Here is a 24,692-nt window from a genome sequence, read left to right as displayed (position 1 = left end):
CCGGAAGCTCCAATGATCCACCACTCTTTCGGTGAAGAAATACTTCCTGGTGCCACCATGAAATTTCCCGCCCCTGAGTTTGAGCGGATGCCCTCTTGTGGCTGAGGGTCCCTTGAGAAGGAAAATATCTTCTTCCACCTCGGTACGTCCGGTGATATATTTAAACGTCTCAATCATGTCTCCCCTCTCCCATAATGATAGCATTATGAACATGTGGAGGGGCATAATCAAAAAAAGCGTCTAAGTCCCCTTTTGGCCTAAGTCCTTAAACATTCAACGCAGAAGCAGGGAAAGTGTCCATAACCAAACCAAACGTCCTTGTTTTGATTATGGCCTTCCTCTGCCTAAACATCCAATCACCACTACGTCTAAAAGTACACCCACACCATGTCTATACTTTTCAGCCATAATGAAACAAAAAAAAAAGCCTAAGCCACAAACGTCCAACAGAAGGGCTTTTAGGCGAAGGAGGAGCCAGTCCTTCATCTAAAAGCTGGATTCTGTAACCAGTGTCTGTCAAAAACAACACCGGTTACAGAACCCCCCCCCCACACCCACACATAACGATCCAGGCAGGAGGGAGCCCAAGCCCTCCTGCCATGTCGAACTGCTACCCTCCCCCCGACAACATCGGGGCAAGAGGGAGCCCAAGCTCTCCTGGCCCTGGCGACCCCCCCCTCCCCCGCTGCTACTTGAATGGGCCAGGAGGGGGGGGTTGCGTCGAGGGCAGGAGGGTCTGGGATCCCTCCTGCCCATAATGTAGTGCGGGGTGAGGGTAGGGGGTCGCCGGGGCCAGGAGGGCTTGGGCTCCCTCCTGGACTGAACGAGTAGCAGCAGGGAGGGTCGTCAGGGCCAGGAGGGCTTGGGCTCTCTCCTGGGCATCTCTCCTGCCGCGGGTCGCAGCAGTTCGGGTAGAGGAGTGATGGCATCGCGGTAGGGGAGATGAGGCATCTCTCCTGCCGCGATGCTTGCGGTGAGTAGGTTGCCGGGCCGCTGAACTGATGGCGCCAGCGGCCATCAGCTCAGCGGCCCCTTTTTCGGCACTTAGACCTGATTTGACTACGTCTAAGTCAAAAAGGTCTAAGTGCCGACTAGGCAACCTGTAAATGTTTTGATTATACCTGTTGTACGCCTAGGTGTAGGTTGGCCCACTGCTCGCCATTTCCCCTCCTCTAAACACACTTCTTTTCTCTCTGTGCGTTTAGTGGCAGGGGAAAGGCCTAAGCTGTTTTTAGATACGTCTAAAAAACAGCTTTGGTTATGGGTACTTGGACAATCAGGCTTTTTGATCGTCCAAGTAGCCATTTAGGACACTTTTTAGACGGGTTTTTTTTTTTTTTTTTTTTATTATTATTACCCCCATACTGTCCAGGAAATTATGTGAAAATAAAAACAAAACATGCACCAAAATGATGCACAATATTAAATAGAACAATATTTGCAATATTCTGGAAATATATGTAGACACTTTAACTCTCAACTCCTAGTCAGCTATAGGTCCCCCCACCTCTAAGTCCAGAATCTTCCTGTTGGCCATGTGAACAGTGATATTCAACAATAGTAACAAAACTCCTTTGGCTATTGGAAACCATAAAATTATTTGCCTATCAGTGGTTTTTGGTATGTTGCCAAATGACCACCACTCTTCAGATCTGCTGGCTTTTCATTTATTATTGAACTACCAAATGTGTTTGGAATATGTATTATCTATAATAGCTGTATCTAATGGTTACAGTAGTAGACTGGGAACCAGGGAAGTCACAATTAAAATTTCACTGCCACTTGGTCAGGTCACTTAACTCTCCATGGCCTCAAGTACAAACTTAGATTCAAAACTAGAGACATGAGGACAAATATGTTCCCGCAGGAACTAAATTTCCCCATCCCGTCCCTGTGAGTTTTGTCACTGTCCCTGTCTCTGCCTTAACCACACAAGCCTCGAACCCTTAAGATTGTAAAGTGTTTGAGGCTTGTGCAGATGAGGACGGAGCTTGCAGGAATGGGACAGGGACAGGAAAAGAACTCACGGGGGACGGAGAAAAAGCTGTCCCCGTGTCATTCTCTACTCAAAACCTCCAGGAACAAGATACCTGCTATACATGAATATAATTCATCTTGAGCCACTGTTGAAAAAAAGTGAGCAAAATCCAGAATCAGTACCATGCATGTTATGAAGTGATACGAAACACTACAAAAGTCACTCAAAGACCGAAAAGGCAATTCTTTCGTATCTTATAATAGCACTAACTTCTAGGAGTCGCACAACAAAGGCTTCTAGGAAAAGGCAGCACCATAAACATAGAAACATAGAAATAGACGGCAGATAAGGGCCCACGGCCCATCTAGTCTGCCCACCTTAATGTCCCTCCCCTACCTTTGCCCTGTGAATAGATCCCATGTGCCGATCCCATTTGGCCTTAAAATCAGGCACGCTGCTGGCCTCAATCACCTGTAGTGGAAGACTATTCCAGCGATCAACCACTCTTTCAGTGAAAAAGAATTTCCTGGTGTCACCTCGTAGTTTCCCGCCCCTGATTTTCAACGGATGCCCTCTTGTTGTCGTGGGACCCTTGAAAAAGAAGATATCTTCCTCCGCCTCGATGCGGCCCGTAAGATACTTGAACGTCTCGATCATGTCCCCCCCCTCTCTCTGTGCTCCTCGAGCGAGTATAGCTGTAATTTGTCAAGCCGTTTTTCGTACGGAAGATCCTTGAGTCCCAAGACCATCCGGGTGGCCATTCTTTGCACCGACTCCAGTCTCAGCACATCCTTGCGATAATGCGGCCTCCAGAATTGCACACAGTATTCCAGGTGGGGCCTCACCATGGATCTATACAATGGCATAATGACTTCCGCCTTACGACTGACGAAACCCCTTCGTATGCAGCCCATGATTTGTCTTGCCTTGGACGAAGCCTGCTCCACTTGATTGGCAGACTTCATGTCCTCACTGACGATTACCCCCAAGTCTCGTTCTCGTCCTCCATGAGGAATTTAGCCTCCCTGACTGCTGTTTTGACTACTTTTGATTTGGTCAGGAAGTCTGCTCTAGAGTCCTGCTTCCCTGATTGTTTGTAAGAGATGAATGCTTTTTTCTTCTCCTTGATCAGGTCTGAGATCTCCGCAGTAAACCACTGTGGCTTATTGTTCCTTTTCCGTTTACTTACTGATTTTACATAGCGGTTTGTTGCTTCTTGTATGGTTGCTTTCAAAGTCGACCACATGTCTTCCACGTTATCGGTTTCTTCTTGGCTTTGTAGCGCCTGGTGAACGAAGTCTCCCATTTCTTTGAAATTTGTGTCCTTGAATTTGAGGACTTTGGTTAAATGTTTCAGTGGGTAGTAGCTCAGTCCACCTAATAGTAAACTGAACAAGCTGAATTAGTACAGATCAATCCTACAAAGACATTCAGTTTCAGTGCTAAAAGAATGCTTGACCTTATGTGCACACACACAGATTACAAATAGACCTTCACCAAGTATAGAATAAGCAAGAACATAAGAATTGCCATACTGGGACATACCGAAGGTCCATCAAGACCAATATCTTGTTTCCAACAATTACCAATCCAGGTCACAAGTACTTGGCAAGATCCCAAAAGAGTGAGACAGGTTTTTATGCTGTTTATCTTAGAAATAAGCAGTGGATTTTCCCCAAGTCCATCTTAATAATAGCTTATGGACTTTTCTTTTAGGAAATTATCCAAACCTTTTTTAAACCCTGCTAAGCTAACTGCTTTCACCACATTCTCTGGCAGCAAATTCCAGAGTTTAATTATGCATTACGCACCATTTAGGGAATTTGGAGTTCAAAGTTGTGCATGTCCTGATCACCCTCCAGCCTTTCCAGGTCGATAGCAGCCGGCAGTGGTATTGGAGGTAAAAACAAAGTAAAAGTGCACTAGCTCATTTTCCTATGTGCACCACTACTGGACTTGCTGGTTGTACCTTTCTAATGCAGGAAGTTTATATCAGAGGGAGTGTGCCTAGTAGAGCTAGCAGCATGCTTTCACTTTATTTTTTATTGCTGATACCACTGCCGGATGCTGCTTGATGTTCACTTGGATAGGCTGTAAAAAGAGTGATCAGGAGGAAGGGAAAGGTGACGAGAAACCCCCAAAGGGAGCAGGCCCAGCAGCAGGAAAGATGGGAAGGCTGCTTTTGGTCACTTAAGGCCCTGATTGGTTTAAATACCTAATACCCTTGGGAAGGGCCATAGGACCCTGAGCCAATCAGGGCCTTAGGCCCTAGGAAGAGGAAGGCCCGCCATTTTGGAGAGACAGGCCTGCAGGTAGATGGGACTAGGCATCCCTCTTGCTGTCGTCTTCTATATATGAGGTATGCGGGGCGGGGTGGGGGTATGGAGGGGGCCAATTGAGGAGGGAATAGCATCCCTCCTGCTTACAATCATCATCGGGGGGGGGAATGTGTGGGTCTGGGTGGCTCAATCTCCTCAGGGGGTGGAGGGTCTTGTGAGGGGGGGGGTGTCTGGGTGGCCAGGGCAGGAGGGAGGGGCCATAAGCGCCTGAGCCAATTAGGGCCTTACACAGGAAGGAAAAGGTCCACAATTTTGAAAAGGCGGGCCTGCAGGCAGGAGGGAGTGGGAATCCCTGCTGCTTCTCTTTTTATCAGGGGGGGGAACGCAGCACAACTTTTTTTTTTTTTTTTATGGGGACTGATATTGTGTAATTCACATCTGTGCCCATTAAAAAAATCTTCCTGCCTCAAACAGCTGAGCAGCAGGGCTTCCCCTGTTGGCTCTGTTCATGTGTCAAAGACGCTTTTTCAATGACTGATGGGGTGGGATTATGGCAGACCTCCGCAAAACTCATTTGCATGGAAGGCAATTTAAACATCAGTCGCCATTCTGAAATCGGACAACTTGTCGGCCCCACAGCAACCCACCAGGCCTCTTTTCCCATCTTCACATTTGGGTTCATAGAATGGGGAGGCATAGAGAGACTAAAAGTGGAAATGGAAATGTGAAAATTGAAGTGTGGCGTGCTTTAATTCTCTGGTTACGGCCAGGGTAGGATTAATTTGTCGAGGGCCCCTAGACACACAAGTACACTGGGCCCCCTGCCCCGCCCCACCCCACCATGCGCCCAGACAGAAACGGGAAGCTGCGTCGGAGGGAAGCTTTGGGCAAGCAGCACCGTTTGCACAATTACAGTTCCCGTTGCCTTTCTTACCCGTATTGCTTGCTTGTCTTACTTTCCATCGATGGGGGGAGGGCCTGCATTGCCAATCGGGGTGGGGCCTATTTGGCCTATTGGTTAATCCTGCCCTGGGTACGGCTAACCCATTGAACAAGACCAGTCTATTCATCCTTGGTATGGGACGTGAAGCACAAGTTTTAAATTTGCAAGCAGCAGTATGGATGCAGAATGATCCTTATGCCATTCAGATGCAGCAGGGGTGCTATGCTCTCTACCAATTATGCACATTCTAATGTAGGCAGACTTCCTGTCCACCCTCCAGAAAAAGATCTCCCTCTCTCTTTTCACCAGTCTCAAGTCATCTAGCAATTTAGTTTTGAATGGTACATTTTTTTTTTCTTTAAACCATTAAAAAGCTTCCTTTCCATGCCCATTCCTTTAAAGATGTGGTCTCATTCTACCACACTGGGATAAAGTCAATAAATTCATAGACAGGATGTGGTTAACAAAATGTGAATACTATAATAAGCTCTGTAGCAAAAAATGTTAGTACTGTAGGTAAAGAGTGGTGTCTGTGTTCAGAGAAGATTCCAGCTATTAAGATCTAGCAAATAATGTAGAAACTTTCCCTTTCGTTTGTGTGTGTGTGTGTGTGTGTGTGTGTGTGTGCATGCACCCCTGTATTGTATGGTCACACCTACATTATTGTACTTTTCATATGACACCAAACACTCTGAATGTTCATTGTCGGCTATTGTATTTCTTGTGTACCACTTTCCCTTTTGTATTTTGCAAAACTTTCAATAAATTTTCAAGCAAAAAAAAAAATTTATCCTTCTCCCTGTTTCATGTTCTGTTCTTTTGAGATTATTGCATGTGGCCTCTAGCATTTTCTTTGCATTTCACTCCTAGCTAAAGGTAATATTTAGAAATAAAACAAAGGAAATATGATACCTTTTTTTATTGGACTCCTATCTAAACAAAGGGCCTCGTCTATCAAACTGCACTAGCAGTTTTTTAGCAGAGAGCCACCCTGAATGGTCTGCGCTGCTCCCGATGCTCATAGGAACTCTAGCAGTTTGATAGAAGAGGCCCTGAGTCCTGATCAAAATGTTTATACTTTTGAATTAAGTGCATATAAACATAGAGACCATGTAAGAAGAATTTTACTGTTGTTTCAAAATTTGTAATAGAAAACCTTTTTACTTTTATAACAGAGCCTAAAGTTGAGGTGAAGAGTTGAAAGAAAGAGGTTGTTTCTCTTAACCTACAAAAGAAATTGAGTTTTTCTTTGATACCAGATGCTTGAGTAGCAGGCCAAAGTTTAGGGCCTGCTACTCAAGAGTTATGACCTTTGAAAACTTGCTAGGGTTGCATACTTTAAATTGATTCAAAATTTCACTAAAGGGCATTTTTACTTATTTTTTTTGTTCAAACGATTTTTATTGGTTTTATCAATAGGTACAAAAAAGTATACACATGTTAACAAGGCAAGATATGGACAGGTTGTACAAAAGTTCATAAAACAGTTAAGAACCAATAAACTAAACACAATACATCTAGTCATATCCTGTCAGTTAGAACACAAATCCAACGCTTATCATGAACTGCGAAAATGCATTAGTGGGTACAGCGATAGAGAAAAGAAGAAAAAGAGAGAGAGAGTTCCCAGTGAGTGTCGTACGGTGTCAACACTTTGCTCACACGTGCAAAATACATCATTAGGTTATAAACATACATACGTACTGCAACGTGAAGATGTCGATGGTCTGTGCTACAGTAAGACTGCATAGGTCTCCATAACTTGAGAAAAGTACTGGTGGATTTGTGTTCTTCAGCCACAACGCTTTCAAATTTGGTGGTTAGACAGACACTATTCCACCACGCAGTATATTCCACTTTTGAAAGGTCCTTCCAGCAGTGTAAAATGTTCTTAATAGCCAACAATATTAGGATATTAAGCAGGCGAGCACTATATTCAGATAAAGTGTGTGCTAGTCCATGGTGACCTAGTATAATAATCATGTATATTCAAGATAGAGGAAATAGAATCCCAGACCTTGTCCCAATATAAGATTAATAAATCATATGAGATAGCGAGCCTTCAGCAACCCCACAGGACCAGCATCAACTGGAAGAATCCTTTGAGAGTTTTGCAAGTTTCTTTGGTGTCCAATGGGTTCTATGTAGGAGAATATAAATTGACTGCGAAACAGCAGCTGATCTTATGGATTTAAACATCCGAGTCCACACATCTTTCCAGATATCTTCTTCTATCTCTACCGCAAGTTTGGAATGCCATGCGTTCATAAGTTTTGATATGGAAGCAGAAGAAGATTGTTTTAGGATTGAATACCATTTGGAGGCTTTGCCTTTTTGGAAGTTAAGTAGTTTGCACTGTGTAAAAATATTAGGTGTGGGCTTCAGCATAGCTGGTTCTGGGTAACGCACATGTAAGCTGTGTCCCAATTGGAGCCATCTGAATAATTGGTTGGCCGGGAGGCCATATGTTCTTTGCAGTTCTTCAAGTCATCCATGTTTTACTAAATGGCATTAATCTGGGTTTAGCGCATCTTAATGCGGGACTATACTGTGCACAAAGCTCAGATTCAACATGGCAGTACTTAGGACTAGAGAAAGACATGAGGACAAATTTTTCCCCTCCCTGCAGGAACTCAGTCCCTGCGAGTTTTGTCACTGACCCTGCCTCATTCCTGTAAGCTCTGCCTTAACCGCACAAGCCTCGAACACTTATGATTTAAAGTGTTTGAGGCTTGTGCAGATGAGGACGGAGCTTGCAGGAATAGGGCAGGGACAGGAAAAGAACTTGCAGGGATGGGAAAATGAGTTTCCGCAGGGACGGGGGGAAAATTTGTCCCCGTGTCATTCTCTACTTAGGATTTTGGTGGTAAGATTTTTTTTGTTTTGCTGTTGCAGGTCTTGCACTAAATTTTCTATTTGTGTGTGAGACTTTCAAAAACATTAACATAAGAGCACTTACTGTCTCCTATTTATTTAGTAAGTGTGTGCTAATACAAAAGCGCTAGCTGGTTAATGCTTCCATGCTCATTCTCCATCCATGATATGCCCCGTCTTATTAAAAATATAAAAAATAAAATAGTGAATGCACTAACAGGCAAAATTATAGCAAAGCATGTTAATGCATTTTGCGGTAGCCTGTTTTTCACACACTAAGGCCCAAATTCTCTAAACAGCGCTATAAGTTAGGTGGTGGTAGGCACCCTACCGCCATATAACATGTTTTAATTCGTTCAATCGGTGCAGTAATTGGCTGTGCCAATTAAAAATTAATTAAAAATTCATTTAAAAAAAATGTAGGTACTAGCATCAAGTTTCAAGTTTATTAGGTTTTTATATACCGCCTATCAAGGTTATCTAAGTGTGTGTGTGTGGGGGGGGGGGTGTTTCCAATCAGGTACTGAAGCATTTTCCCTATCTGTCCCGGTGGGCTCACAATCTATCTAATCTGGGGCTATGGAGGACTGAGTGACTTGCCCAGGGTCACAAGGAGCAGTGCGGGGTTTGAACCCACAACCCCAGGGTGCTGAGGTTGTAGCTTCAACCACTGTGCCACACACGCCTACAAAAGCATTTCCGACACCTAACTTTTGACATTAACTGTGATTCTGCAAACGGCGCCATAATGTGATTGATATGCAGCCGGTGGTATTTTTGCAGGTAGCCGCCAATTATATCACTGTTTGCAGAATGTGGCCTTAAGTGCGTGTAATGACCCCTAAATTCCTACATTTAGGATCATAAAAAAACAGAGAGCAACAGAGGCAGATTTAGGGCAGGAGAAGAGTTGGAAGCTGGCGCTGATTTTCAGCACCAGGGTTTTAAATTTCATCACAAATCTAGGCAAATGAATGGCAGACCTAATTTATAACCCCCCCCCCCAAAAAAAAAAAAAAAACCCCTCTCAAAATATGATCAAATGCAATATAAATATACACAAATACGATCCTCTAAGTGACGATAACATATTCTGTAAATTTCATTCTCATTTACAGTAAAACCTTGGATTGCAAGTAACTTGGTTTGCAAATGTTTTGCAAGACAAGCAAAACATTATATTAAATGTTAACTTGATATACAAGCAATGTCTTGCAATACAAATACATACAGTATACACACATCACAACTGAGCTGATGGTTCTTCTCTCTCTGACACTGCAGGAGTGTAGTGACTGTTCTAAATGAGCGAGGTCTTACAAAATAAAGTACGTATAGTATTTTGTATTAAAATTTTTGGGTTGTAGAACAAATCATCTGAGTTTCCATTATTTCTTATGGGGAAAATCGCTTTGATATACGAGTGCTTTGGATTACAAGCATGCTTCTGGAATGAATTATGCTCGCAAGCCAAGGTTTTACTGTATTTCGGATTTATAAACCACTTTATTCCAAAGAAGTGTATAAAAATACATATGCATTATTTTAAAACAAACCAACGCAGTCAAACAGCAGATAAGTCAAGTCCTGGAATTCCTGGTTCATCAGTCCCAAATAAACAAGTGTATCTTCAACAACCGTTAGCTTGAACCGAGTTAGATTTTGTTCTCTACGCAGTCCTGTTGGCAGCGTATTCCAAGGCAGAGGGCCAGCTACCAAATAGCTCCTTTTTCGCCTCTTTTCATATTGAACTTCCCAAATTGTGGTTATTGTCAATTGGCATGAAGATTCAGATCAAAGATATCTTCATGGAACATAACCTTTGTAACTGATCTTGCAAGTATCTACAAGATTGCTAATATGAAGGGCTCCTTTTCCGAAGGTGCGCTAGCGTTTGTAGCGCACGCACCGGATTGGCGCGCGCTATAGTGCATGCTAGCCGAAAAACTACCGCCTGCTCAAGAGGAGGCAGTAGCGGCTAGCACGCGCTATTCCACACGTTAAGGCCCTAACACATCTTTGTAAAAGGAGCCCAAAGTTTTGTATATCATCCTTAGCAACTTTAAACTGAATCCTATTTTCAGCAGTCAGCCACTGTAACTTCCTATAATAGGGAGTTAAATGATCTTGTTTTTGTAAGCCAAATAAACACATCCAATTCAGCACTACCTACCAGGGCTGTGGAGTCGGAGTCGAGGAGTCGGAGGAAATTTCGGGTACCTGGAGTCAAAGTCAGAAGTACAAAAAACTGAGGAGTCGGAGTCGGAACATTTATCTACCGACTCCATTTTTGAACTTGGCATACCAATCACGAGCGATTCTTTCAGTTATAGCACCCACTATATACACAGCACAAATGTTGCGAGCAGCTTCTGCGGCCTTAGAACCTTGATTAAAAGCAAAAAGAAGGTGGTGTCGAAAATGCTCATTTCTCTCAACTTGACATTCCATTTTAACGATCTGAAAATTAACCAGTGCTGTGGAGTCGGAGTCGGAGTCGAGGAGTCAGAGTCGGAGGAAATTTCGGGTACCTGGGGTCGGAGTCGGAGTCTGAAGTACAAAAAACTGAGGAGTCGGAGTCGGAACATTTATCTACCGACTCCACAGCCCTGCTACCTACCTACATGTTAATGAAACAGGCAAACCCAAATATATAATGCTGTAAAATATAAAGAGAAAAGCGCTCATCACAAATGTTGAGTCATCTATGCAGTCAAATATCTGCTTATAACCGTATAGACTCGCATAATTTATAATCATCGAGCCACCCTCTGTCAAAATCAACCACAGTGAAAGTGCTCAAAAGGGGGGGGGGGGGTGGAACTGGTAATCAGCGTGCTTTAAGAGAATTAATGTGTGCTAAATGCTAAGAAGCCCAGAGGGTATAAAACGGACTTCGTAGTATTTAGTGTGTGTTAATTCCCTTGGCGCGCCTTAAGGCTCTAACTCTGATTGATGAATCCCCCCCACCCCACCCCCAAAGTGGTGAACTGCAAATTAAAAATTACTTATCTAGGTACTTGGCTTGTTTCTGACAAAATTCAGATCTGCAGCAAAAGGATAAATCCCCAGAACCCAACTTGCCAAGTTTTCTGGACTGCAGCTATTTTCCAAGTGGAGCTGTGAAAATTCAAGCAACGTTAATGTGAGTCTATACAGCAGCTGTAAGCATGTATTTGGCTGCATTGAGGACTCAAATATTTGTGATAAGTTTCCCCCTTTATGTAATTTAAAATAGATTATAGTATATTGCTCGGAGCCTTTTGACTGCTGAAGTGCATTTACATCCACCGCATTAACTTCAGCGACGTTGGACTAATCATCACCTGCCTACCCGAGATTCGGAGGACTTCTACCCTAGTGTCCCGCTGTTTGTCAGCCAAGGTTGGCACAGTGATGACAGGATAGGAGTGTCCTATTTACCCTAGCAACACAGCTTGCTGCTCCAAATTCATCAATAACGCTGAATCTTGTTTAAAGACACTATTTTTCATTTTTACTTTATTTTCATTGTAATATTATGAATTTCTTTAACATTATCTATTGTTTTTAATTCTGCCTTTATTATGTTATATCTCCTCATTTAAATTCTCTTCAAGATTCTATTTTCTAACGGTTCTCCCTTTTAAATCTATTCCTTTTCTCCTCTCTTCCACTACCAAAGTACTAATCAGATCTATGCTATCTAGTTAAAATATTTAACATTAATCCTCTTCTTTATTTTTTCACTTCTTTATCAACTTTCAGGTGCTTTAGTTAGATTGTGAGCCTTCGGGACAGTAAGGGAATTTTTATTAAGCACCTTTCTTACTTCTCACTTTCAATTTAAATGTATATTTTCTTAAAACCACTTAGAACCTAACGGATGTAGCGGTATACAAGAAATAAATTACATTACATTACATTACATTTATGTATATTTAAGACCTTATTTATAAGCATAACTTTATAAGCTCCTAGCATATGCTGGCTTTTACAAAGCTGTGAGGTTTCTACCGTGGGCCAGCGAGGTAAATGTTCCGACACTCATAGAATTCCTTTGAGCATTAGAGCATTTATCTCGCTGGCCTGCGGTAGAAACCTCTACCATGGCTTTTGTAAAAGGAGCCCTTAATCTCACTTTAAGCTGAAAATAGATCATAAATTTAGGAGCTCGACCTTTTTGAATATCAGGCCCTTAGGGCTCCTTTTACTAAGGTGCGCGAGCGTTTTCAGCACACCCAGGAAATTACCACGCGCTACGCTTCTAGAACTAATGCCAGCTCGATGCTGATGTTAAGGTCTAGCACGCCCAGCAATGTAGTGTGCGCTATTTGCGCGTTAAAATCCTAATGTGGCATAGTAAAAGGAGCCCGTAGTTTCTTTCTGTGGGAAAGGCTGTAAGCTATTTGTGTACTGATGGGTAAAAGTATAGAATTGTGTTATGATTACAGGCTCAAGACCTCTATTATTGCTTGCACAGGTGAAACTGGCATTGGTAAATCAACCTTAATGGACACTATATTCAACACAAAGTTTGAGAGTGACCCAGCATCCCACAATGAGCCAGGAGTCAAGTTGAAAGCAAGAAGTTATGAGCTTCAAGAAAGCAATGTCCGCCTGAAGTTAACAATCGTTGACACAGTAGGATTCGGTGATCAGATTAATAAAGATGACAGGTACGTGTTTGAGGGAGTTGTTTTATTCTCTTGGCATTCGTTAACGAACTGTCACTGAATTTTGGTGGTTGAGTCATGAATTTCGTGATTACGATCACAATATTTTAGTTTGAATAGAGCTTGTTTAATCTGTCTCTTAGTTTTATTTGGGCACAATGTGATAATAAATGTGCTTTTAAATAAAATTAAAAAGGTCCCCACTTTCCAAGTTTTGTGGAGAAAATGCTTTCAGGTTCTCTCTCCATGGGTTTCAAATGTTCTAGAACAGTGTTCTTCAAACACCGGTCCGTGGACCGGTGGCGGTTCACAGAAATTTCCTGCCGGTCCACAGGGCCGGCACGTGCATCAGGCCCAAAACAGTGTTCTTCAACCAATGGTCCATGGTGCAATCGATGCAGCGTTATCTTCGAGCTACCTCCCTCTTCCTCACTGATTCAGTGCACAAAGCCACGGGCAGTGGCTCCTACGCCCATCCTGAGCTTGAACTGGAAGCGTCCTCTCTGACGTCCTCTTGAATAGCAGGTGTAAACTAAATACAGTAGATAGGTATGTATGTATTTAAATAAAAAATGCAAAAGGGGGAGGGGAATGGAGGGAAATAAAATAAACAACAAAAAAAATCACTCCATGAATGATACCACATGTGCTACTAAGCACTGCTTAACCAGCGAAAGAAAAAGCTTCAGAACGTTGGAGAGGTGAACCCACACTCTACCACCTTCACATCATCAGCAGAAAAAACGTTCGCTATTGTGGTTATAAAAAACAAGAAGTAAAAAACTTCTCACACTGATAAACACAAAAATGTGGATAACACTGATAATTTAACACAAGGCCAAAGATCATTTCACGGCATAAGTGCCACTGCTTCAGGGCCTCAAGAAAGAACAGTCTTATCTCTTCAGCAGTTCCGCAGAGGAAGAAACTGCTGAACATGATTTTTTTTTTCCTTGAAAGGCTGTGCCCTCGAACATTTTCCTCACCCTATTCATAGGGGCGATTGGCAGAAGTTACTCCGCCAGAAAGAGCAACACTGGATGTTATTTTATAGTCTCTCCAGCCAGGTGGATTGAACGTGCGCTTTTTTTTTTTTTTTTTTTTTAGATTCCTTTTTGACAGCCTGCAGGGGCGGAGCATTGCCCTGTTTGTATCTGACGCTACTGATTGGATGCTTTGTAGAGGGTGGAGCTTTTTTTCTCTTAACAGTGGGTCTATGTCAGTGTCTGTTACCCCAGCACCTTCTTGCTGTGTCTGGCTGTCGCCTGAGGTTACAGGGGTAGTGGCGGGCTGGCTTGGTGACGATTGACCCCTGACGCAGCTTCAGCTAAACAAGGACTGTTCCTTTCAGGTATTGTGGTTCTCTGCCGCTGTTGTGGCCCTATTTAAGCAGTGCGGGTCTGAGGTGCCGGATCAGTGATTACAGCAGCTAAGTACTTTTTTCTTTACCTGCTTTAGTTGCTGCTGGTGGAACTGTGTTTTAAGTGCCCCTTTTTGGGGGGGTTGGAATCTTCTTCTGGATTTATGGCACCAGTTTTGTGCACACCTTAGGAGCACTGAAACATTATTTGAATATAAGTGGAGTTTTTTTAACCAATGAAGCCCAACTGAGGTTTTTTTTCTCCACTTATTGTTGTCTTTTTTTTCTTTTCTGTTTTCTTTGCTCTGTGTGCTTGGATGGATGGATGGTTCCCCATAGTGAAGCAAAATGCTGGCCTATATTTCAAATATACACGGCTGCTAAACTGATCGCAGCAAGGAAATCTCCCTGCTACAATCAGCTGAATGGCTGTGGCAGGGAACCCCACTGCAAGTCGGCCAGAAGGAAGGATACCCGCTCCCTCTCGCCACCCCCCCCCCAAATCTCTCCACAGTGTCCTTGGCATGGAATTTGTGCCGAAAGCAGCCTTAGATGTCCTGACGCAGCTTAGCGAAATGCTGGCTGGCCATCCTCGGCTTGGGCTGAGCAGACTTGCCAATTGACAGCGGTGTGGAGTTATAGTACATATGGAGGCGACGGGAAGACAATTTTGTGGATGTAGAAGCACGGCTTAGAAAGAAAAGTAGTAAAGTTGATTTTGTACATTTCAAGCTGGCACACACCCATACGCAGTTCTAGTAAACTAGCAGGAAGCGATTTTATGGTCATTCCCGAACACAGCTGTTAATTTAGGATCACTCGCGTTTGGCTTCAATATACTTGAAGAGCAGCATAAGTTTGGCCTCAAGTGTTAAGGTGTGAATGGACTTTGATATTTAAATTTAATGAATTAAGACAAAGAAAAAAAGATTTGAAGAACAGATGGAGGAGGGTTTTTTTTTATGCTGATGAGGTAACTCTGAATAATGCCTATATGTATTCTGAAGAGCAACGACAGGCAGGAGTCTGAGGCTTTTCCTCTCCCTGTATAAGATCCTCGCATCCTTATGTATATCCATTCATCTCCATAGTAAAAGACTGAACCAAACATAAGTTGGTAAATTTATTCCATTTTAGGGAACAAGAAAATTTGTTTCAAAGGTTTTTGAGCCCCACGATCTACCCTTCTCCATCGAATACTGCAGGCAGATATGCTTACAAATCCAAATTAGTGCCCTGTAACTTCAAGAATTAGTTGTTAAAGCCAATTAATTCATAGTTAATGGCTTGATTGCTAACTATTTATTTGCACATGCATCTTGGATCCATGCCGAAATTTCAGCACTATTGTATAGAATCCAGGGGATAGTTTGCGTTGTTTAAGAACATAAGAATTGCTGCTGCTGGGTCAGACCAGGGGTCCATTGTGCCCAGCAGTCCGCTCACGCGACGGCCCTCCGGTCAAAGACCAGTGCCCTAACTGAGACTAGCCACACCAGCGCACGTTCTTGTTCAGCAAGAACTTGTCTAACTTTGTCTTGAATCCCTGGAGGGTGTTTTCCCCTGTGACAGACTCCGGAAGAGCGTTCCAGTTTTCTACCACTCTCTGGTTGAAGAAGAACTTCCTTAAGTTTGTACGGAATCGATCCCCTTTCAACTTTAGAGAGTGCCCTCTCGTTCTCCCTACCTTGGAGAGGGTGACCAACCTGCTCTTATCTACTAAGTATATTCCCTTCAGTACCTTGAATGTTTCAATCATGTCCCCTCTCAATCTCCTCTGTTCGAGGGAGAAGAGGTCCAGTTTCTCTAATCTTTCGCTGTACGGCAACTCCAGCCCCTTAACCATCTTAGTCACTCTTCTCTGGACCCTTTCGAGTAGTACCGTGTCCTTCTTCATGTACGGTGACCAGTGCTGGACACAGTACTCCAGGTGAGGATGCACTATGGCCCGGTACAGAGGCATGATAACCTTCTCCGATCTGTTCGTGATCCCCTCCTTTATCATTCCTAGCATTCTGTTCGCCCTTTTCGCCGCCACCGCACATTGTGTGGAAGGCTTCATCGACTTGTCGATCAGAACTCCGAAGTCCCTTTCCTGAGAGGTCTCTCCAAGTACTGCCCCAGATGTCCTGTATTCGTGCACAAGTATATTGGCTTTCATTCAGGAATGAAACCCCCCCCCCCCCTCCAGAAAAAAGACAAGAGTTCTGGATTGCCTGTCCTTAGTTAGCGGTAGTTGTGCACTAGCAGTTCTCATTCATATGTGCCTCTGGCATCTGGATATACTGTGCTCCGTTTCTTTATAACTGCAGAACTCTTGGTGTTAAAATATCTCACAGCTCAGTCCAGGAATTGCTAAAGAAAGTATGTCCATGCTGTGAAAGCACTCCTCTGTTACACTGAACAGTCAGGTTCCCAAGGAGAGCATGTCCATCAAACCTGATAAGGTGTGTAATCTAGGAATGATACTTGGGGAACATGTGGGGTGGGAGTGATTGAAGAACTTGATGCATAGTTATCAGATTTGGTGTCTTTGGTTCACAATTCCCTTGCAGAACATTGTTGTGTCTGTTTCCTTGTCCACAGCACAAGCCAGACTTTCCAAGCTGCAGAAGAAGGAATGCTTTCAAGAAGACAAAATGCAGCTGTGGGAAATGTAACCTGCGGGAGATGTTTGGAGGGGGGAGGGCACTTTCAGCTCATTTGGAACCAGCCTCTGTTTAGCTTTGTAACAGATTCATCCTCCATATCACAGTGGCTGCCCTCTACTGGTGGACTTGTTCCATGGCTTCTGTCCTGGCTGATCTGGAGAGCACAAGGCTCAGACAGGGCAGGATTAATTCGTCAAGGGCCCCTAGGCACACAAGTACACTGGGCCCCCTGCCCTGCCCCACCCCACCATGCGCCCAGGCGGAAACAGGAAGCTGCATCAGAGGGAAGCTTTGGGCAAGTAGCATCGCTTGCACAATTACAGTTTCTGTTGTTTTTCTTACCCGTGTTGCTTGCTTGTCTTTCTTTCCGTCGATTGGGGAGGGGGGGTCCGCGTTGCCAATCAATGCTGGAGGGGCCCATCGCCGTTTGGAAAAAACAACATTGATGCCCTCCTTCATTGGGCCCCCCCTGACCATTTCGGGCCCTAGGCACGTGCCTACTTAGCCTATTGTTTAATCCTGCCCTGGGCTCAGGCAGGAAACTGAACCCAGAGCGCACCACGTGGCAGTGCTCTGAATTGTTACTGAGCATTAAGCTTGCCAAGGAGCACTTCTGTACATTTCTGTTTTAGCCTTCTGGATGTTTACAGTAGGGAATTAAAAAAAAAAAAATCTAGTGGTGTAAGATTGAAAGTAGCATATCAAAACCGTTTAACAATGGAGCCTTGATTTTTAACTCTGATAAATGTGAACATTTTAATAACACTGTAAACATTTTTAAAAGCTTTAGTCTACCTCCTACAGCTATAAATGTTAGTAAATGAAGTGCTGCTGTGCTAATGTTCAGCAAAATCTCTTTCTTATATCACTCCGATATATTTCTGCTGTCTCTGTAACATGGGAAGCTGAAGAAAGGAGTTCTGGAAGATCTGGGCTGTGGCTGTAATAAGTTGCACATCCCTCTTTAAGAATGTGGGGGTGGTGTATGTACGAAGGACAATTATAGAGACCACCCCCGGCAAAAGAAAAGATGTGATAGTAGTAAAGGCTGCAACATAAGCAATATCAGCAACTCATTTCTTAGTATTGCAACGGAAAGTGAAACGACACAAAAATCCATACAAAAAAGGAGATTATCGCTGAAAAATAGCTGGAAAGCGATGACCACAAATGCTCGCAGTCTAAGCAACAAAGTTCATGATCTGCAAGCCCTGATATTAGAAGCAGATCTAGATATTGTTGCTATCACAGAGACATGGTTCAGTGAATCACATGGATGGGATGCAAACATACCGGGATATAATCTTTTTAGGAAGGACAGAGATGGTCATAAAGGTGGAGGAGTAGCTCTCTATGTAAAGATCAATATCCAAGCGACCGAAATGCAAGGGACCTGGGGAGAGGAAGAAGCGATATGGATTGCTCTGAAAAGAGAAGATGGAACTTCTATCTACGTGGGTGTAGTCTACAGACCTCCGACTCAATCGCAGCAAATTGATAAGGATCTGATTGTGGATATCCAAAAGTTTGGAAGGAAAGAGGAGGTTCTGCTGTTGGGAGATTTCAACCTGCCGGATGCGGACTGGAATGTTCCTTCTGCGGAATCGGAAAGAAGTAGGGAGATTGTGGATGCCTTTCAAGAGGCTCTGCTCAGACAAATGGTGACGGAACCCACAAGGGAAAAAGCGATATTGGATCTGGTCCTCACAAATGGAGAGAGTATCTCTAATGTTCGAGTGGGTGCTCACCTGGGTAGTAGCGATCATCAAACGGTTTGGTTTGATATAACGGCTAAAGTGGAGAGCGGCCGCACGATACTTAAAGTCCTAGATTTCAAACGTACGGACTTTAATGCAATGGGAAAGTACCTGAAGAAAGAGCTGTTAGGATGGGAGGACATAAGAGAAGTGGAAAGACAGTGGTCTAAGCTGAAAGGAGTGATAAAAATGGCTACGGACCTTTATGTGAAGAAAATCAATAAAAACAAGAGAAAAAGGAAGCCGATATGGTTCTCCAACCTAGTGGCTGAGAAAATAAAGGCGAAAGAGTTGGCGTTCATGAAATATAAAAAAACCCAAGAAGAGGAGAGCAGAAAGGACTACAGGGTGAAATTGAAAGAAGCCAAGAGAGAGATACGTTTGGCGAAGGCACAGGCGGAAGAACAAATGGCTAAAAATGTAAAACAGGGAGATTAAATTTTTTTCAGATATATTAGTGAAAGGAGGAAGATAAAAAATGGAATTGCTAGGCTGAAAGATGCTGGGAACAAATATGTGGAGAGTGATGAGGAGAAAGCAAATGTGCTAAACAAATACTTCTGTTCTGTGTTCACAGAAGAAAATCCTGGAGAAGGACCGAGATTGTCTGGCAAAGTTACACGAGAAAATGGAGTAGATTCTGCGCCGTTCACGGAGGAGGGTGTTTATGAGCAACTTGAAAAACTGAAGGTGGACAAAGCGATGGGACCAGACGGGATCCATCCCAGGATACTAAGGGAGCTCAGAGAGGTTCTGGCGAGTCCTATTAAAGACTTGTTCAACAAATCTCTGGAGACGGGAGTGATTCCTGGGGATTGGAGGAGAGCGGATGTGGTCCCTATTCATAAAAGTGGTCACAGGGATGAAGCAGGAAACTACAGGCCGGTGAGCCTCACTTCAGTTGTTGGAAAAATAATGGAAGTGTTGCTGAAAGAAAGGATAGTGTATTTCCTTGAATCTAATAGGTTACAGGATCCGAGGCAACATGGCTTTACAAAAGGTAAATCGTGCCAAACGAACCTGATTGAATTTTTTGATTGGGTGACCAGAGAGCTGGATCGAGGACATATGCTAGATGTAATTTACTTGGATTTCAGCAAAGCCTTTGATACAGTTCCTCATAAGAGGCTGTTGAACAAACTTGAAGGGCTGAAGTTAGGACCCAAAGTGGTGAACTGGGTCAGAAACTGGCTGTCAGACAGACGCCAGAGGGTGGTGGTTAATGGAAGTCGCTCGAAGGAAGGAAAGGTGACTAGTGGAGTCCCTCAGGGTTCGGTGCTGGGGCCAATCCTGTTCAATATGTATGTAAGTGACATTGCTGAAGGGTTAGAAGGAAAAGTGTGCCTTTTTGCAGATGATACCAAGATTTGTAACAGAGTAGACACCGAAGAGGGAGTGGAAAATATGAAAAAGGATCTGCAAAAGTTAGAGGAATGGTCTAATGCCTGGCAACTAAAATTCAATGCAAAGAAATGCAGAGTAATGCATTTTGGGATTAATAATAGGAAGGAACCGTATATGCTGGGAGGAGAGAAGCTGATATGCACGGACGGGGAGAGGGACCTTGGGGTGATAGTGTCCGAAGATCTAAAGGCGAAAAAACAGTGTGACAAGGCAGTGGCTGCTGCCAGAAGGATTCTGGGCTGTATAAAGAGAGGCGTAGTCAGTAGAAGGAAGAAGGTGTTGATGCCCCTGTACAGGTCATTGGTGAGGCCCCACTTGGAGTATTGTGTTCAGTTTTGGAGACCGTATCTGGCGAAAGACGTAAGAAGACTTGAGGCGGTCCAGAGGAGGGCGACGAAAATGATAGGAGGCTTGCGCCAGAAGACGTATGAGGAGAGACTGGAAGCCCTGAATATGTATACCCTAGAGGAAAGGAGAGACAGGGGAGATATGATTCAGTCGTTCAAATACTTAAAGGGTATTAATGTAGAACAAAATCTTTTCCAGAGAAAGGAAAATGGTAAAACCAGAGGACATAATTTGAGGTTGAGGGGTGGTAGATTCAGGGGCAATGTTAGGAAATTCTACTTTACGGAGAGGGTGGTGGATGCCTGGAATGCACTCCCGAGAAAGGTGGTGGAGAGTAAAACTGTGACTGAGTTCAAAGAAGCGTGGGATGAACACAGAAGATTTAGAATCAGAAAATAATATTAAAGATTGAACTAGGCCAGTTACTGGGCAGACTTGTACGGTCTGTGTCTGTGCATGGCCGTTTGGAGGAGGATGGGCAGGGGAGGACTTCAATGGCTGGGAGGGTGTAGATGGGCTGGAGTAAGTCTTAACAGAGATTTCGGCAGTTGGAACCCAAGCACAGTACCGGGTAAAGCTTTGGATTCTCGCCCAGAAATAGCTAAGAAGAAAAAAAAATAATAATAATAATTTAAATTGAATCAGGTTGGGCAGACTGGATGGACCATTCGGGTCTTTATCTGCTGTCATCTACTATGTTACTATATAATGTTCTTTCTGACAAATTGGGAAAAATTAAATACAAGAAGGGTGACCAAGAATAAGATCAATGAGAGAGGCAGTACAGCCAAAAAGCAAACTAAAAGAAATCCTGAACAATCTAGCATTGCTGTTCAAGTGCCTTGAGCTGGGGAGAAAAATTGTATGAATAAATTAAAAAAGAAAAAGTTTCCTATTTTTTTAGGGGTTCTTAACCCAATGCTTAGAAGATATCTAGCCAGTCAGGTTGTCAGGATATCCACAATGAATATTCATGAGATAAATCCTAATGCACTTCCTCCATTCTATAAAATATATCCTGTGCATATGTGGGTATCCTGACAACCTGACTGACTAGACCCAAAACTTGTCTTAAGACGTGTGAAGAAAACCACTATGTAGTAGTACAACACGTAAAGCTATATTACTTTACTTGATGTCAGTTTTGAAAATTTAGAATCTGGCTCATATTTCTTTTCAGTCACATTTCTTTCTCTAAGATGCATGATGGGTGTTTTCTTCTTGTTAAGGCTGAAGGAATGGAGCCATATTCCAGCTGAGCTAAGAACTATGACACACCATCATATGCTTAAGAAAAACCCTGAAGACTAGTTGCATAGCCAGACTGCCAATTTTGGGTGGCCTTTAGCCAATTTTGGATGGCCTTTAGCCCAAGATGGGTAGAAACAAAATACTGTGTGTTCCCCACCCCCATGCTTGCTACCTCTCCCTCATTCCGCTCTCTACCCCCTCAAAATTTAAAACCCTGAGCTGTGGGGATACCCATGTCCCACCTGCTGAAGACCACCATCTCCCTCTTAGCAGCAGCCTGCAGCAATGTCCCTGGGCCACTGCCTCCATCAGCAGGCCACGTGCATAAAAACTGAGCATGCGTGGGAAGAGCTGGTGTTGCCTTTTTTGCAGCAGTTCCTCGCATGTGGAATTTTCTTCCAGTTATGATTCGTTTAGAACTGTCTTATGTAAAATTTAGATCATTGGTTAAGGTGCATCTTTTTGGTTTAGCATTTCTATGAGAATGTTTTGTAAATTATGAACATTATCCTGTTTTCTGGCAACTATTTAAACAAGATTTAAACATATTTATTTTTCTTTGAGATTTATTTAGATTTTTTTTAATAAATCTTTATTGATTTTTAAACTTTGACAATGCAATACAATTATCTGAACATAAATATTTCATAAAACACATTATTAAACATACAATTTATACTTAGAACAATCATTTTCTCCCCCCTTCTTACCAAATTACTACAATAAGACAAATTATGTAATTATAATATGTATTATAATTAAGTATTTTAATAAACAAAATATCTTTCCCTTCCTCCTCGCTCCCCTGGATGTGTAAGGAATTCTACCAATCTCTAAATAAATAAATAAATACATTACAATTATTATGATATTACAAATATAGTCAAAGGACTCCATACTCTATTAAATGTACTGCTAAACCCCAAACACGCTGCACTCATTTTTTCATATTTATACGTGGTACAAACATTTGACCACCAAAACGTGTAATTTAGTCTGTCATACCTCTTCCAATAATCAATTGGATAGCTATTCCCGTCATTATCATAAAAAGTTGACTTTTATATTTATCCAAAGCGTACCACATATTATGGCTTCATATGTTAGGGGACTTGCTGAATCAAGAATAAGATTAATTTGTCTCCAAATTGATTTCCAGAAATTAAGTATCAAAGGACAATAATATAACAGATGATCCAAAGTCCCTTTATCATTATGACAATGCCAACATCTATTAGACCTGGAATTATCTAACTTAATTTTTTATATTTAATTTTTCTTCTTTCTTTACTGTTCGTTTGCGTTCCTATTTTTTTTATGGCGTTCTTTTCACTTCCTGTTTTTTTATATATTGTACACCGTGCTGTTGGCAAACCAAAGTGCGGTTAAAACTTTTAATAAACATTGGTTTGGGGAAATACTGCAGGTACCAAAGGGCGAGGAGGTCTTTTAACTGGCAGAACTTGGGGATTCCTCACAAGAGTGCCACAATTGGGGGGGGGGGCTGATTAAGTAGGCCCCATCTCACCCGGGCCCCCTATGGCTATGCCATTGTTGAAGGCAGTTCTATTTACTCAAGCCTATGGCTCTGTACTAGATTGTCATTATGTTCAAGGCAGTTTTGGCTCTGTGGCATTATTAAGGCCCCTTCTATCAAACTGCAGTAGAGCTTTTTACCATGAGCTGGTGAAGTAAATGCTCTGATTCTCATATAAATTGAATGAGCATTGGAGCATTTACCTCGCTGGCCCACATTAAAAAAAAGCTGTACTGCGGTTTAATTAAAGGGGCCCTAAAATGTAGGGTATTTCATTATTTGTCTTTAATCCTATGCCTGGTGAACTTTGTGATGAGCTATAATTCTGTAAATGGGGCAAATTCTGTAAATGGCATCCCTATTTTAGGCAGTGGTAGGCGTCCTAAGCTGTCTAACCAGCCAATCGGGATGCACATTTTAGGAAAAAACCTACCCGACAGGCAGCCTACACTGTAGGCATTTTTGCAGGTCTAGTGAAATGCGTAGGAACACCTAAGTTCGCCCAAGGCTGGCCGTGAACATGGTCTCACCCAAAAGTGGCCCTAGGCGTCTCCTTAGAGCAGCGACAGATGTCTGAAATGTAGAGCATTAAAATGTTGGCCTACATTTCATATAGACATGGTCACTGAGCTGATTGCAGCAAGGAAATCTCCCTGCCATGATAAGCTGAGTGGCCGTGGCAGGAACCCCCCTCCTTCCCACGAAGTCAGCCTGCAAGAAGGGTGCCCACTCCCTCCCACCAGAACCCCAGAACCCCCATGTGAATTCTGCCAGAAAGAGGAATACCCACTACCTCCTGCTGCAACCCCAGATACTCCACCTGGAAAGCAAGCCGGGCAGGAAGAATGTCCACTCCCTCCTGCTCCAGAGCTGCCACCCACCCTCCGGAGTCTTAGGCCTCCTTCCCAGTGCATCCTGGGATGCAGTGGGAGTGACCTAAGATTCCAGGTGGGAGAGGCTTTGGGCATCTGAGCTAATCAGAGCCTTAGACCCCCCCCCTCCCCAGTGCATCCCAGAATGCACTGGGAAGGGAAAGGCCTACTATTTTGGAGTGGCCGGCCAGACATTCAACTGAAATGTATGGGGGGGTTAAGAATAGAGTTAGGGATGTAGGGTGGGGAGCCTAAGCCTTGGGGGTAATATCAGGAGGGGTTGAGTTTAGGGGGGTGGCAGGAGGGAGTGGGCATCCCTCCTTCCTGGCATGCCTCCGGGAGGGGGGGATGTTAAGTTCGGGGAGGGTTGGTGGCAGGAGGGAGTGGGCATCCCTCCTGCCCAGCTTGCCTCGGGGGGAGGTTCCGGGGCAGGAGGGAGTGGGCATTCCTCCTGCCCTGCTTACATTGCCGGGGGGTGGGGGTAGTTCAGGGGTTCCCCGCCTCAGCTGATCACGGCAGGGAGATTCCCTTGCCACTGGCAAGGGATCAGCCGAAATTCTCTAACCGGTACCTATGACATGGGTGCCGGTTAGAGAATCGGGCCGGTTAAGCGAGGTTGGGCGTCTGTCCCTTAGGCCAGATGCAATTCTGTTTAGGACGCCTGTGTGCAATTCTCAGCCACTTCTTAGTCAGCTGGAGAAACCAGCATCCTATACAGAATTTTCCCCTTTATGTATGAAGATTTTTGAATGTCATGTTTTAAGATTGGTTTGTCTATTTTAT

At 43.5% G+C, this 24,692-nt stretch overlaps 1 protein-coding gene across 12 annotated transcripts in view; it reads left to right on the top strand.

The window, feature by feature from the left end:
- SEPTIN11 (septin 11) overlaps positions 1 to 24,692 on the top strand; it is a 211,221-nt gene that overhangs the window by 83,840 nt on the left and 102,689 nt on the right. For all 12 annotated transcript variants that reach the window (XR_004536452.1, XR_004536451.1, XR_004536449.1 and 9 more), the window contains exon 3: positions 12,537 to 12,732. Coding sequence is in view for 9 of the 12 variants with exons in the window: in XM_033914310.1 (XP_033770201.1) it covers positions 12,537 to 12,732 (196 nt within the window). In the remaining 3 variants the exon portion in view is untranslated. The remainder of the gene's footprint in view (positions 1 to 12,536; positions 12,733 to 24,692) is intronic.

The sequence above is a fragment of the Geotrypetes seraphini genome, chromosome 1 (genome assembly GCF_902459505.1).
Source record: "Geotrypetes seraphini chromosome 1, aGeoSer1.1, whole genome shotgun sequence".
In the NCBI taxonomy this organism is placed as follows: Eukaryota; Metazoa; Chordata; class Amphibia; order Gymnophiona; family Dermophiidae; genus Geotrypetes; species Geotrypetes seraphini.
This window is presented reverse-complemented; position numbering and strand designations above follow the sequence as displayed.